The sequence below is a fragment of the Melopsittacus undulatus genome, chromosome 12 (assembly GCF_012275295.1).
Source record: "Melopsittacus undulatus isolate bMelUnd1 chromosome 12, bMelUnd1.mat.Z, whole genome shotgun sequence".
NCBI lineage: Eukaryota > Metazoa > Chordata > Aves > Psittaciformes > Psittaculidae > Melopsittacus > Melopsittacus undulatus.
In genome coordinates this window covers 1,562,272-1,578,663 of record NC_047538.1, presented here as the reverse complement: position 1 = coordinate 1,578,663, position 16,392 = coordinate 1,562,272, and the positions used below count along the sequence as shown (strand labels likewise).

General features: G+C 37.5%; 2 protein-coding genes across 4 annotated transcripts in view; one reads left to right on the top strand and one right to left on the bottom strand.

Moving 5' to 3' along the window:
• Positions 1-16,392, top strand: part of DHRS3 (dehydrogenase/reductase 3) — a 180,028-nt gene that overhangs the window by 11,037 nt on the left and 152,599 nt on the right. The gene's annotated exons all lie outside the window — the stretch shown is intronic.
• On the bottom strand, positions 1,014-16,348 carry PDPN (podoplanin). Of its 3 annotated transcripts, none has more exons than XM_031042448.2 (6): positions 16,137-16,348; positions 5,594-5,673; positions 4,882-5,014; positions 3,160-3,195; positions 2,677-2,788; positions 1,014-2,102 (listed from the first exon to the last, which is right to left on the bottom strand). In XM_031042448.2, the coding sequence occupies exons 1-6, from the start codon at positions 16,210-16,212 to the stop codon at positions 2,096-2,098; spliced, it is 444 nt and encodes a 147-aa protein (XP_030898308.1). In that variant the 5' UTR covers positions 16,213-16,348; the 3' UTR covers positions 1,014-2,095. The 3 variants fall into 3 exon arrangements, with proteins under 3 accessions (XP_030898308.1, XP_030898309.1, XP_005141751.1); XM_031042449.2 differs by having other exon boundaries at positions 2,683-2,788; XM_005141694.2 differs by lacking the exon at positions 1,014-2,102 and having other exon boundaries at positions 2,631-2,788.

Here is a 16,392-nt window from a genome sequence, read left to right as displayed (position 1 = left end):
TCAGACATCGAGTGCATGTTACTGGATAGTGTCCATTACAGACAAGAAATTGTTAAATCTAGAGTAACAGAAATTCCTATTCTTTTATGTTGCCATGATAAGAAAAAGCTGTAATCTTCCTGCCCATGTATGAGTTTACATGCATTTTTAGCTAATTCACATACATCAAACAAGCACATAAAACAATTGTGTGAAACTTCGTTATAATTCTCTTTGAAAAACCAGTGGTATGTGTGGACACTTGGAAACAAGATACCTGAACTAATCTGGTCCCCTTTAAGTACCATAACCTAAAAGTACAGGGGCAAAGGATGCTAATATGAAAAATTAGACTTTTTCTAGCCAAGTTCAGTCTTCAACTGAACTGAGTCACTGGAAGTGGAAGTTGATTAAGGTGTGTGTGAATTGTATTTCAGGGATGGGACCTCGTGTGTTCATCTGTAAGACTTCAGATGTGCTTTCTTGGAAGATAACTTATTTGATGTACCAGAACTTTCAAAAATGAAAGTTTACCCTCACTGCATGACTTTGTTACATGAGTAATGCTGCACAGTGCAGTGAGTCAGAGGTGAAAAAATCAACTGTTGCTGAAGTTAAACAGCTTCTTTTAAAAAAGCTAAACTGAGGTCCTATGGCTTTCATAGAAGTTGTGAAAACTTTTCAACCTATTTCAAGCCTACATTGACCCTTGAATGTTGTACTTTAAAAATGCCCAATACCAACTTGCATTAGTAAAGGGCTGACTTAAGATACACACTAGGCTTAAACTTGTTTCAAGTTTGTATATAGTGCATTCATTGTACAGTGGTATCATTAATTTGTCCTTTAGTTTTATGCAGCTTTTGAGTGTAAGCAGAAATAAGCCACAGAAGACAAGTTACAAAATCATTCAGGAAAATTGAGGGAAGTTTAAAACATTTTTTTATTTATTTAAAAGAAAATAACATTGCAAAATAAGACAGTTTACATTATAATCTTTATTTTCAAAGCTTGAAATGGTAGTTGAAGGCACATGAATGAAACAAAAGCACATATAGTTGACATGTTTAGCAATTATTGACCATATGGTTTATCATGATTTTTACACCAAACACGTAAGTGCCTTAAAGTTTGAAAAACATGATGCATATCACTTGACATACAAAGCCTTTGCTCTGCACTCTGTGCATTCAGGTACTGCAGCACTAAACATGCCACAGAAAAGCTGTGGATTCCAAAGATGCTTCATATCCTACTAACATATTCTGTTCTTGTTTTGCACACGTTATCAAAGAAGCCAACTATACAGTTAGGAAAAAAAAATGTATATGCTAATTCAAAAGCTTCTACATATCAGCTCTAAATTGGGCTGAGTAACTGGTTAAAGTGACCCATCAAAACTGGGTATTTTCCAAGCACCCTTTAATTCAGGATGTGTATTTCAATCCCTGCATGTCTCTGCAACAGGAGAAGACAGGAAATTCCTGGTGCAGCAGTCAGAAGAGCAAGCTTTCAGTTGGTAGGTCAGTTCCAGCTGGGCCTACCATGTTTTGCCACATAATGTAAATATCAAGAGCAGAAAATCTGTATCAGTAGTGGAAAGATTTAGCTTCCAGTATCAATCTTGTACATAATTGTGTCTCTCTGAAGCCATTCCCTTCTTTTTGATACATCATTTGGTAGATAAACATGCCACAAGCACTTAACCAGCCAAAACCACTTAAGATTCTGGAAATTTTTTTAATGTATAAAATGTAATGTGAAATAATCTTTGGTAGTGCTTAAAAATAAAGCTAGGAGATATATATATATATTACTCGCAAATCACATTTCAGATGTAAATCTCATTGCTGATGGGTTTTTTCTTACTGCATAATCATTTTGTGCTTCTACTAAACTCCTGGTTAGTAAAAACCTTATGAAATATTCCATACTCTGTAGTCTGGGGCAGTGGGAGTCTGTAGAGTTGTGTGGGATCCCCATAGATCTGGAATTTCTCAACCATATTTTCCATGGATCATCTTCTCACACAGATACAGGAATAGTCTTTAGTTCTTATAAGAAGCACTTGTATTTTTCTGGTGTAGAACAGCGTGACTGCTTATTTCAACTATTTTCAGGGCCTGTAGGACAAAAACCCAGATGTCTTATGTTCATACTTACCCAAATGTTATGTGGTCTTTACTCCCTCTTCTTGTATGTCTTATTTCACTTTCCAGTTCATAGTTTGCTTTATCCTAATGCTGTATCAATAGTGCTCAAGAAATGTAGTGTGGTTTTCTTACTAGTTTGGAGTTTATAAGCACTTCAGATTTACATGGCACCAGTGAATCTTGTTGATACCAAAACAGCTTCTACAAATGTCTAGAGTAATAAGATAAAGATCACTTGTGTCACATGTTATCCAGCACTTCCAGAAGTTGGGCTTGTAATACTTCATACTGGGTTTTACCTTTGTGCAGTGGAGTAATCCAAAACCCATGCACCTGATAACTATTATAACTGCATGGACACAGTGTCTGACTAACTTCTCTGAGGTGTGTAAGTGGGTTTAGATCACCCACCTCACATTGGTGCTGTGAGGTCATGAAACAGGTTATTGTGCCAAAACAGCATTAGAAATTTCCAAAAGCAATCCCTGTGACCTTGCTCAGAGGATGGTGCTTGTTTGAAAAGCCTGAATAACAATTTACTTACGAGTACCTGCCTGACATCTTCCTTACAACAGCAATGATGATTCCTGCAAGGATTCCAACTGCAACTATGACTCCAATAATTATTCCAACCAGTGCAATTGTTTCCAGACCACCTGAAAGAAAGTCAGGAATGTTACCATGTTTCTGATGAAGACCACTGATAGGAGGCTACTGATAGAGCTGACAGTGTTCTGCTGTATCCCACTCTTTGGGGAAAGTTATCTTATGAACTCTGAATTAGGTTGGGTAAGTTCAGCAGGCTTTTTGTAACCTATAAAAGTGCTTTTGGGATTGGGGGCTCCATAGAGATATGGCTGTGGAGACAGTTGTGGGGTGAAACAGAGGAAGAGTTCGGGGAGGAGCTTATGGCTCCTGCCAAAACTTTTATTTAAGTATAGCATGGGCATCACTAGTAGCTTTTTGAAGGGTATCACCCAGCAGTTAACTTCTCCCTTGTTTTTGTAAGGGTTACTTCTGTTCATACCTTTTTCAGTTTTCTCTGGCTCGCCACTCAGTCCACCTGTAAAGCCAAAGAGAGAACAATTATTTAATTACTTGCTCAGCTTTGTATGGAGTTTTCCTTCCCAATTTTTAATGCTATACCCAAGGAAAACTAATCTACTTATCCAAGGAAAACTAATCTACTTATCCAAGGAAAACTAATCTACTTATCCAAGGAAAAAGTTTATCAAACTTTTATTACAGTGGTTTGGGGTTATGTAATAGGTTGTTCTTTCTGTAAAAGTGAGCAAATGAGAAGCTTGAGAGAATGAATGAAAAGAGATCTCTGAAGTAACAGAAATTAAAATCTAAGGGATTGATTGATCTAATGTATACTAGTGAAGCTGAAGTGTGGTCACATCAAGATCAGTAAGGATATACCTGGTATAAAATGATTAAGACAGAAATAAGATTTTAATTGAGATGAATTTATGCTGATATGCTGACAGCAAGGCAGACCTTTATTTGCTGAACTACTCTTTATTACTAAAGGCTTTTTTGTCGGTTTGAAAGAACCTCAAGTTCCTTAAGTAGTCTTTTGTGTCTGGAAGATTGTACAAAATCTGTTTAGTATACTTCTCTAATCCTGGAATTTGTAGCTGAGAACTCATGAGAAACAGATGAAACACAAATGCTGCTTTGAATTCATTACAAGTATCTAATCCCTAATCTTTCATGTATCCTTTTAGAAACATCTGCAAATTCTACATAAAATTCAAATCTGCTGAACAGTTTGTTATTTAATGGTAAGCTGAGAAGTCTACACTCAGCAGAGACAAGTAGGCTGGGAAAGGAGATAAAAGCATGTACAATTTTTAAACAAACGTGTCTGATTTATTGAGGGACATAAAACTGCTGTAGAACATGAAAGCTTCAAAAAGAAGCTAGCAAAACAGAGAAGTGTTTGCTCATAGCTGCTGTCTAGATGTAATTGGTTTGGGCTACTTTGGGGAGAAGCAGTGAATAATATATCTCCTACAAGACTTTGTAGAAACCCAATTGCCACCAGATCTGATTTGACTTGTTTCAAAGAAAAGCCTATATGCTAAAACCAAGCTGACTTGCAGTGCAGTTGACAGATGCCATTCATGTGAATTGGGTTTATCACTAATGTATTCTGATAGGGCAACCTGACATATCTGTGAACCTGATTGACTTCCAGTGTTTCTAATCTGATTGTTGAGCTTGTACTTGAGGTAGAGTTCACACTGAGCATCTGTTGGCAACAGCTGCTATTGTTCACATTAAATGAAGAATGGTTTCTTTGAGTTTTCTTAGACACTCTGCTGAATTTGCATTTCGTTATCAGAAAGTTGGTCTGGAAACAAAACCATCTCTTTTCTCATAAAGGTTCATCTGACCACTTTAAAGTGAGATTCATTAAACTTAAGACTAAGTCATTGGTACTGTTATATGACTGAAAGAGCAGAAATTATGATGCTTCTGTTCTCTCCCTTTTTACTGGTAGGAGAGTGAAGTACAAGAACAACCATTGGTGAACAGAATGATATAGCTACTTATTCCTATTATCAGTTCACATCTGTGATGAAGTTAGGATGCAGAGTGATTATTGAGTAATTTTAGCAATCTTTTTTCAGCAAAGCTACCTTTGAGACCACCTTCAACTTAGTATTTGATTTTTCCAGGTATTGTTTAGTAGGTAGCAGTAGAACTTTGATATAATAAAACAAATGAAAGAATTTACCATCAGTATTTTCTGTGTTGACTTCATAACCAGTAGAATTATCACTGTCTTCAACTGGGGCAAATGCACTTTCTGTGGTCATCAGTTGTCCAAACTGCAAGAGATTGGTTACACTCTGTAGTCTTGTGGGCAACTACAAGAATTTGGGGGGAGAAAGAGGGAAAAGAAAATCTCAGTATGTTTGCTCTGTATGTATGAAATAAGCATTTTAAATCTCTTGGTCTATCAGGTGGAGGATCTCTTAGCTATCATACGTCATCTTTGATTTGTGTACAGTGACAGGAAAAGTAAGGTGATTTGTCTTCCCAGCCAGAGGCTCTCAAGATGGGATGACCTCTCAGTAGCACTATGGAAGGTGTAGGACAGCACTGCAGAATATTGCAGACCTGCCTTTTTCATTGTTTACTTTTTTAGAGATTGTCAGTTTGGTTTCACTGAAGCTAATGGAAAGATACTGTATTAAAGGTAAATGGCAGCACAGAAGCAGTTATGAATGCTTTTTACAGCACAGAACTACTGTCAAAAAAAGTGTTTTCAACTTTAGTACCTTCAACCTGATTGCTTGCAAAACAAAGATACTGGTGTTAGAGCTCTTATGTTAGAACTCAAGATTATTCTTTATAATGATTATTGAAAATGTAAGACACGAGACAATAGCAGGAATATGAAATCAGGGTACCCTAAAGGGACCTCTATTCAGAACGATACTCACCAGGGTTGGTGATTCTTCAAGTTCTGTGTCATTTCTGAAATCTGTTGTTGCACTTTCTTCTCCCTCTACAACTGTGCTTGCTGAATAAAATTTTAGGAAATGAGTTAGCATTTTACTTGGTAATCAGATGTCCTGCCTACACTGACATGGAAATTGTGCTAAACATGAGATCTGAGTAGTGTTCCATCTTCCTTTCCCTGTGCACTTAGGTTTGCAAAATTATATAGATTACCTTTGAATTCTGCTATAGTCTCGTGCAAAGCTGTATGATAAAGAGCTGAAATTCACATCACTTAAACCTGGCACAACCTTGAAGCTTACTGGTTACTAAACATATTGTCTAAGAAGAGATTTCTTTAAGGAAAAAGTTTTCCCGTTCCCTCTGGATGGAGGCAACCACTCCAAATCTAAAGTTAGGCATTAACTTATATATTTGATAAATTACTTCAAGCATCTTCCACTTTCTAAAACAATAACAGCTTTCTTCCATTTTTCAGCTCAGTCCCAGCTGCAACCTTTATTTTTAGAGCTATCTTTAATGTTTATGGGTGTAGCTATAGTTTAGAAAATATTCCTACACAAATCCATTCAGAGCTTTTTTTCTAAGTTAAACATATTACTTGCTGAATATTGCTGAATAGGGATTTTTTATGCAACAGTGTAAGGTCTCCCTTTTCATTCCAGACCTGTGTATGTCACCTGTGTTCTTTCATGTAACAGACATGCAAGTTTTGACCTACACAATGTTTTCTTTACAAACACTTCAGACTTCATCAATAGGAAAAATAAGATGGAACAAGGTAGAACATTAAAGATGGATATATGAAGACAACTGGTAATATCAATATTAAACATAAATATAATCTAAGTTTCTTGCTGATTCATAAAACTCTGACCATACACAGTATGATGCTACTGCAGTATGGTATCTCTTAGGAGCTTCTAATTCAGTGTGCTTATAAAGCTTGGTGAGGCTGCTGTTAGGCTGCTACCTGGAGTATAAGGGTTTCTGCTAACTCCAGATACCGATGTTTTAAATTTAAACAGCTAATAATAGCCATTGTCCTGAGCGAAAACTAGTGGCAAAACCCCTTAAGCTTCTGAAAAATTCTTTCTTGGATTCAAATTTTGCATCTAATGTTAATTTCAGTAATTTGAGCAAAAGTTTGTCCAGGTAAGTTGTTGCCAGGAAATAATTGCAGTGATGGCTGAAGGTTAAAATAAAAATGTTATTTCAAATGAAAAAGACAATATATAGTTTTTAAATAAGTAACAAAATTACACTGAGCACTTTAAAGAAAACTTTTCATACAGAGAATGAATGATTTGACATTGGAAAAAAGCAATCTCTGGTTTTGCTTGAAACTCTCACCTGAATTCTACTGGAAACTTGCAAATATTTTTCCTTGCTCCCAAAACTCAGTTTTGAACCAAAGTAATGCTTTTTCATCTCTCTCTGGCATTGTAAGCCTGAGAGCTTTGTCCCATCGCCAGGAGCCCAAACACTGGTCTAAACTTAAACTTCTAATTCCTGGTTTACCCAAGTAAATAGAGTTTTATATTTTTACACCTTTATAAACCCAAATGCAGATGCACTTTCATTTGAAGAGCCAAAAGGGTGTGCACGAAGTACTTGAGACACAAACAGATGAAGAAAGTATATTCATATTATGCCAAGATGAGGTCTAATTAAGTCAGTGCGTTTCCCAAAAATCATCTTCTAATCCATGGAAAGTGTAGAACAGGCCAAGGTAAGTTATTTTTACCATCTAGCTTAGAAATAGGATGTTTTGGTCATTTTTGGTTGAAATATCCCAGGTGAGCAGCCTTGCGTATTTTCTGCTGAGATAGCATAGAAGGGCCTGATTTAGGTGTGTTGCTTTAGCCACCTATCAGGGCATTTTTAAGATATGGCACTACTTTATGATAATTTTTGTGTCTTTAAAGTACGATATTGTACCCAGAGTTTTTCCTTTATATATACAAAGTTAACTTCGTATATTAGCAAGCAGCTCCTCTGAATATACTCTTGGCATGCCAGTAGCTTTCATCCCCAGAGAGTTACCTGACAGTGAACGTAGGACAGTGTCACACAACAAAGGTGGAAAGAATTAGTTTGTCACAAAGAAACATGAAATCACTATTTGCGTGATAAAGGTGTTGCAGATTCTTGGCAGTGAATGAAATGTAGAAAATCTCCTTCAGTACATTTGCCCTCTGGGTACAGTGATTGATAAAAGGAGGTTGCCCAGATTAATCTGGCCTAATTTTAGGTTCTTAAAGGGGCCTAAATAAAATGTTTGCTTGCTCTTATCTCCTTTCGTAGTCTGTAGGGAAAGATAAATCTAGAAGGTAATTCAGCTCACCTGAGATTTGGGTCACCCTAGGTAGTGCTGCCTTGCCTTTACTGTAAAGGGAAATGAGAATAATATGGCTCCCCTATTACATGCCTCAAGCTTACTGATTTCTGTCATCATGTCCCAATCCTGTCCAATCCACATAATTCTGTGTTCAAGCTCAGCTCCAGGATTTGCTGGGGAATAGTCCCTGACTGTATTTCTAAGTTTGTTTTTCTGGCGAGACAGTGGGGGTTGTATTTAAGCTGACACTACTAACTGACCAAAAGACAGACTGGGATGTAACTTAGCAGTGTACTACATTTGTAAGAAGGAATACCTAATACCAGACAACTCTTTGTCCCAGAAAGTTGCAATAAAGTAAAAAGTATTTAACTGGAATTGAGAGAAGCAATTGGACTTGAAATGTCTTTCCTTCTACCCAGTACAAGGCACATATATCACTGACATCAAAGAGACTGTAAATAGGATGTAAGGTTGTATGTGCTTTAGTTATTTGTTTGTTTTTTTCTAATGTGGATGAGTGTAGCAAGAGCCATAGGGTTAAATAGTGCTTTTGCATATGTTCTTGATACGATCTTCGAGAAAGCTGTAAATGAAAACATTGCCTCACAGTGCTGTGATTATGTCCAACCAGCATTATGGTCTCTTCTATTTGCAGCTATATGTTGCTGCAGATGTTAATGAATTATTGCATCTCTTTCTGCCAGAGTTCCAGCTGGGTGTGTTTCAGTTCAAAGTCCTCAGCTGCTATCAGGCTGCCAGCTTCTCACACCAGGAGAAAATGGGATGCCTTTAAAAGTTTAATACTGCTTTGAAACCATCCCATGGTTAAGCATCCCATGACCCACTTAGGGGAAGATGAGCTCACTGCTCATTGTTATGCATGGAATGCCAGTTTACTAGAAAAACCTCTTAGGGTTGCTTTCAAAGCACAGTGGTTGTGTTGGAAAGTGAGTGGTAAAACTGTTGTTCATTAGCATTTCTTTCAGGTATCTCCAAATCCAACGACGATCTTCTGAAGATGAAAAATGTTGTAGGATCTTGTTTCTTTCCTGGCAGCCTGAATAAACCCAGCCACTAGTGGGCAAAGGCATTTGTAAGCCTGTATTTTAGTTTAGTCCTTGAAATAGGAAGCCCTCAAAATAGAATGTTTCCATCTCTGTGATAAGAGAGCAGTAGATAAAAATGGGTAACCTTAAAGGATTCCCTCTAGCAAGAACTAAAATAACCTTTATTGCTCATTGCCTCTCTGCACCTATTAAAATAAAAGCACCTTCAGTTATTTATAACAGCTAAAAAAAAATCAGCAGGTGAACTGTTAAACTAAAGCTTTGAGCTTAGAGTTCAACTCTATTTTTATGTGTATCTTATTGATACCATATTTTATCCTATCCAGCTGTGCCAGATATGTGCTTTGGGGAATGCTGCTCTAGAGAAGCAAGGGAAAGAATTTAGTGGGACAGGTCACTTGGGAGATACCACTCTTCTATTTGAGATATTACTGAGCTAACATCTGGACTTTACTGATGTTTTTCATATCTGCTTCTTGAATTGTTACAGACCAAGTAGTGGTTGAAGGACTATGTGTGTACATGTGTATTGGCTGTCCTGTTTTGCCAACATTTTATTCAGCATTTGTCCTGATACAGGAATTCCCTTTCTGAGGAAATATTCTTCACTCACAGATTTGAGCAAAGTGAGTCTTAGAGTCAGTATCTTGTTATTGGAATCAATTCAGGTCTAGTTTAATGGAAACTTTTATTAATGGTGGTAGAAGCTGAACAAAAGTGTGTGATTTGATAAGGTATCTGCCCTCAGAATACAGTATGTCTCAGCAGCAGCTCTGATTTTCAAAAACAGTTTTGTCAGTTATTTGGCTTCATCCTCAATTTAAATATATTCCAGAGTCAGGTCCAAAGCCAACCTCATCAGCCCAACCTTCTCTGGTAGGAGTTTTCCATTATTTCTCTATAATTGCTTAAGTATTTTCTGGGACTTATAAAAGCATATAGTTGTCTTTGTATGTGTGAAATAGTTTCATGCTGCCAAATTCAGGCTACAGAACTTTTTGCACTTAGAAAATCTGAGGATTTGAGGAATATAATATAGTTTATCCTGAGTTTTACCTTCTGGATTTTGAGTTTTTGGACAGTTAAGATTTTGAGGCTCTAGAAAGGAAGTTCTTAATGGAAACTGAAATTCTCATTGTACCTCTGGTTCCAGCATTATTCATAACATCTGCAGTACCCTGAGCACTTTGCATCCTTAGCCTCTTTGGGGCCACAGCATTGGCGTATCTTGTGTAATTCCTTCTGGTAGTTGGGCTAATGTATCATGCCATAATAAAGAAATGCCCTGATGTATGCTTAAGTGTCTAGGCTTCTTGTTCAGGAGAAAGTATGTACTGTCTGTGTGAATCCTGCGATGCTTACTACAGTTTTCTTTCACAAGGACTGACAGCTTTGTTTTATGTAATTAAGGAAGCTGGATGACAAAATACCACAATCGTATATCTGGCAGTTGAAAAGCAGCAGTGATGCACAAGAAAGGATTTAGTTCAGCCTTCTTCAGAGCATGGCTGCCTTTGTTCAGGTATTCCGTGTAGCTCTTGATGACAGTGTTTTGCTGAATTGTCAGAAACATTTCCTTTGGTCACCACACCCTACTACAGATGGTTTCTATTGCTATGACTGGCTTAGCCAAAGGAACAAAATCAGAGTTGAATTCTGCAGTGCCAAGTGACAAAGAACTATGTCCTGGGTTCAGCTACTCTGCTGCTTCTGAAGGAAATCACATGGCTTCTGAATGTTACAGTATTCTACATGGCTATATTTAATACCCACAGAAAAGAAAAATAAAGTATATTTTAGCTGGGCAGATAGAGAGGAAAATAGCACTTGAAGAGCAGTGATGTGTATATGACCCACAACCGGAGCTATGAAACAAAGCCACAGGAGGAAGTGCTGGTAACTTACTAAGCTTTTCTTGTGCATGATAAAATTGACCACAGAGCTGTGGGCATTGAAAAGGAAAAGAATATTTAATTCCATTATGGGGTATTCCTTGGAGAACTAGAGAACTAGAAGTGAATCTTCTAAGATTTATGGGTTTAATACTGTTGCTGTGTCAGTCTCTGATTTCTTACTGATAATTACACTGAATTCAGAGTTGTTATCCCATGAATGTGAAGTAAAACCACTTTTTACAGTATTTTCTGCCCCATGGCCCTGGGTTGAGGTCTTACTAGCAACTGAGCAGTAAGAGTTTGACTGGGGCAACAACACTGGACTTGTGATCAAATGTAAATGTCTTCTGCATCTTTCTGTAAGTGGCACCTAAAACTGGAGCACTGTGTTTATCACTGCATTGCTGACAAGGAGCATTGCAGCTAAGACAAGGAGGAAAGTATAAAACTTTGTGTAACGGATCAGCAAATCTGAGGCCATGTGCAGCAGAGAGGAGACAATCTGTGTACAAATATTGGCATATTTAAATGGAGAGGAAAGGAATTAGGAAATTACCTCTAATATAGTAATAAACTAATTTTTTTTTTCTCTGAATCACTTCCTTCCCAAACTCTAAGACTATAACCATATGCCCTTTCACAGTGCCTTGATGAAGGTTTCTAACCCCTTGTGTCTGCCAGCAGAACTGTTTGCATGATCATTTCCTAACTCATTTGTTTGAAATATGCATACTAAACAGGAAACTTTTCAAGCTTTCATTTTGTTCACACAGCCATTTTTGGTTAGCTGCTTTATATTGCCACCCTGCAACAAGATTCATTCAAGTATGTTCAGTCTGACTTTGATACTAACTAATAACAAACTAACTAATATTTGGATGGGTTTCACAGTCATAAAAACACTTTAATATGCATTTGGAATGAAGTGTGTCCCCTTTACAGATTTCACAGTATCTCATATACTACTAAAGCTCTCCTAAGAGAATATGTATTTGCTTGAAATGGTGTACACAGCTGAATTGTGCCCTCGCAAAGGAATATTCTAATGCAGTTTATGCTGGATGTTGTAGTGTTTGTACCCAACAAATACAAAGATGTAAAAAAACACGAGGAAGTCTTAAAGCAACATGAGAACTTGTTCAGCATCAGCTTCTATTTGGTTTGAGAATCTTGGCCAAGCTTCTGAGACAGTGAATTAAAATCAATAGTAAATTGAGCTCATTGTTTCTCATTTATTTCTCTGTAGAACATCCCAGCATACCTATACTCCCAATCCTACATCTCTTTCTGAAATGCTCTGCAGCATGTTGTGCCCCACACAGCCATAGGGGCTTTGCTGTAGCATGAATTCAAGCTGGGTATGTGTGCACACAGCTTAGAGGAGGCCCTTTTCGAGGCTGCCTTGTCTGCAGCATGAATCCAGGATGCAGTGAATAGTAAGACCTGGCAGCATTTGGGTTCCATCCTTTAGTCCCTAACCACATCCAGACAAAAAGCAAACAAACCAACAAAACAAACGTGCAACTGAGACAGACCATGTGTTAGAGCTGGGCAAACAGTAGTTTCTGTGGTCTGCATGGATGTATGGCTTGCCTCAGATGACATGAGGAAGAAACACTGCGTGCTTCTCTCAGAGCCCAACAGCCTGAATGCTGTGGGTTATCCTTTACTGGCATTTTATTTTCTATTAAAACATGCTTGAGGTTCTCAGCTGCTGGTTTCTGCAGATGATTTTCAAGTTTTAGATCTTGGGTAAATGCATCAGTTCAGTGGAAACTGTTGAATTACAGGAGCTGAGAATCTGGGTGCCTTTTTTCAGTTTTCACTGTGCAGCCTGAGTTAAAGTCCACTTGTAAGCTTTTAAATACAAATCTTTTGCTTGTAAAGTTACACAGATTCAAAACCTATCTTTTGCCATAGGGATGGGCAAGCCTCTCTGAAGCCTCTGTGCTTTCCCTGTGAAGAGGGATAAACAAATTTTATCTATTCTCTGCTGGTCTTTTACCAAGATGCTACAAAACAGAGTCACTAATTTGCGGACTCACTAATTGAGATCCATTAAGATGTTTTTCTCCCCTTTGTGATGAATAAGTTTTGGGTATTGGACATGAAGAGCTAGATTCATCTCATGCTAATGTAGATTTCCAGAGGTCTATGTGGGAACACATACACAAATGCACTCATCATTCATGATGCAGCCAGATGTAGAGTGAAAGGCTTTGTCATGCTTACTGAGTACAAAACTGATTCTTCTGAGTCACATTTGACTGTTCATTTTGATTGTTCATTTTATGTACTACCAGCAGTTACCCAGTTTGATTTTCAGAAGCGTTTGGAGTAAACCAAGATCTGTTTGACACAATCCTTCCTTGTTATTTTGTCAATTCCAGTCTTCATGATTTTCAAAAATATAAAATACTTTTTAGTCTTTCATATTTGACTGTAAACTTTAATTTCCTCTTACCATATAAACACTTTTCATCTCAATTACCCTATGTGTTTACTTACAGTTCAACAGAAATATAATGTAATGTGACCTAGTATAAACCTGTTTAATTGAGACTTGCATAAGGAGATATAATCTAATATTTGCCTCTAGGTAAGATCAGGCATGTGGACAGTTGATGCAGCTCAAGTGACATGTGGTAACTTGTTAAACAATCTCGTTAGTTTTTATTCATGTTATATGACAGCCAATAGAGTCACCTCCTTCCTTGCAATGATACCTGCACCAGGGGCAAGGTTTCAGACTAGGAAATGTCACCTCCTTAAAGCACTTGTGCTTTTAATTGTTTGATTAATGCTGTGCCCAGAAAGAATCAGGTTAACTTCCATTTCAACTCGTTTGGTCTGATTCTGTGTGCAAAGGCTTGGCCGAGTTCTTATGTGCTGAACAGGATCACAGGACAAAAATTATCTGCTAATCATTGGATAGGAAATATTTAGCCTATAATAGTCTAAAGATTCATCAGCTTGTATAGAGTGCTCAGGGCTCTCCTTGCTTGTAGGAACAAGAAAGTAGTTGGCTGTTTCAGTGAGGATTTAAACCATGAGTGGATAACACAAATAGTGTTATCCATCAACAGATACTGATGAAACTACTCAGATTGTGGATCCCTTATTTGAAGGGTGAAAAATGTTATGCTTTAAACTAGGATCAACAGCTGAATTCAGTTTATTTGGCAGTTCAAGGAGGAATTTGGACCTAATAATCTTTTTGGAAATACGCTTCCTGATTGAAACAAACCTGCTTTTCTTGAGTCAGTCTCAATCCATAAAAGAGTGTCCAAGTATAACAGAAGAATGGCTGTAGACTTTTTTCCTTAAAAACCCCTCAGGCCAAATTGTCTACGCCTGAGGTTCAGGTATCTGAACATACCCACACCCCTGAGTATTATACAAGCATAAAAACTTACATTTTCACTAGCACTGCAGGCACAGATGGCCCAGGGTGAAATTGTCATTCTGAGTCTAGTCTAACTTGTAATTGCTAATGGTTATCAGTAAACAGCACTGATACACGTGCTAAATAATTGAGACTTGCTTATTTTACATCTGGAGTCTGTTTTCCTAGTGTGCCCTTTGGAGGTCATCTGAAATTACTTGTTCCACGTAAAGTCATAAAACCTAAACAGACACAGAAGGCCTTAAATATTGTGAACTGTGTTCTAGATCCAAGTGTGGAGTTCAGTGCGAACTACATTGGAAATAGAAGTAGAATCTTGCGCTCAGGAAATACTTCAACATTCTGGCTGGCAAGATTTTAACCTGGGCATTGCTGGGCTCCTTCTCTTAGGGCTGAGAGAAAGAAAATATACTTAAAAATTCCCCAAAAGCCTGTGATGAAGATGAAAGACCTTTTCCTACAAGAAAAGGTACCTGGTATTCTGGTATCTTAGAAACTGCTGGAGAGAATTTTATCAATTTGGGATGGTTTTTCCTTATTTCTCATGGCTTTAAGCTTTGGTCCACGTAATACTGATACTTTTTCAGGTAAGCTAGCTCGGTAAGCCTAGAAAGGAATAGTTGGGATTTGCCTAATTTCTGTGGACTTTACATTTTCTGTGAAATTTTGAAATACAACTCCAAGCTTCCAGCCTCACATTCTGACATCCAGTCCAGAGCACCTGGAATTACCATTAGAAGTCTCAAGCCAACATTCACACATCCTGTATATTGACATAGCCCCGCTATTCCAGCAGAATGATGCAGATTGACACCAAGACAAAATTAGTTCGCATCATTCAGTTAGGGTCCCTAGCTCTAAGTCAGACAAGTAGATTTATGCTTTGGAAGACAAGCAGGCTGAGTCTCTGTTTATTGTTTCAGAGCACTAGGACCTGGGACATGTTCCATAGCAACAGCAGCTGTATTTTACCACTACAGGCATACTTTCTGTTTGCACATACCTCACACATCAGGCATGTTGCCTGATGGCCAATTCATTCATAATGAGTCAAATACTATGCAGAAAGAGTGTTTTTTTTTTTGAATGCAAAATTCCTGGAATCAAGTACTGCTCAAGGTAATTCTTATTTACTGTTAATCAGACTTCTTTAGCTGTAAAAAGACTTAATCTGTTTTACCTTAAAGTGTGTGGTTTATTTTTCTTAAAAAATTATAAATAAATATATAGTTTGCCCAATGAACTTTCTGAGTAGATACATAATGCTCTTCTAAATCTATCTTGCGTAATAATTCTTCCTGGTTTCCCTCTCTTGTATACATTGCTTACGGCTAAGTTAGTATTAGCAAAATCCTCCATAAGGCTCAAATTCTAAGCTGTTGCAGTGCCTCAAAGTACTGAAGCTAAACTCTTGAATGGAAAGATTTACAAGTTACTGTCACAGAGTTAATGTGTGACATTAACCTAAATATCAGTTACCACTAAATTATTGCTTGTAGTTGTCTTTGCATATATACAGTGAAACTACAAACATTCCAAGGGCTGATGCTGTGCCTTCCCTGTCTGCTTATACCCTTCTTCCTTTACACAGACACATAGAAAATGCTTTTCTAATACAGCATAACTCATCTGAAAACTTTGGATGTGTTTCTTTCCCAATTACAGCCCTAGTAGATGCCGAGGAGTACCTTAAGGTTTTGAAGGAAAGTTTCATAAACAGGACAGAGCAATTCTATTGGCTAGTAGTAAGGACACAAACTGTTACATTACAGGAATTAACTGGAAATCATTGTAACCAACATTTCTTCTTACCTTCTTCAGCAAGTGCTATGAAAGGTACTCTGCCTAGAACGAAGATGAAGAATTGAACTTTGATCATAATAAACATCTTTGGTGTGCTTTGAGAATAGTTTTCCAATCCAGAGACCAGATGGATTCAAATTCAGGTCAATTTTTGGAGAACTGAGATCACAAAAAAGAAATCGCTGCAAAAAATACTTTGGTATTCCAAATATTCCTTTAACTGCTGTAGTCTAGAGGGGGAAGGTTTTCCCAGATAATAACTATA

Coding starts and splice junctions, on each gene's coding strand:
- PDPN (XM_031042448.2), bottom strand. CDS start 16,212: ATGTTTATTATGATCAAAGTTCAATTCTTCATCTTCGTTCTAGGCAGA. Junction 5,015..5,593: donor TTGAAGAATCACCAACCCTG/GTGAGTATCGTT, acceptor AAATTCTTGTAG/TTGCCCACAAGACTACAGAG. Junction 2,789..3,159: donor GCCAGAGAAAACTGAAAAAG/GTATGAACAGAA, acceptor ACTTTCTTTCAG/GTGGTCTGGAAACAATTGCA.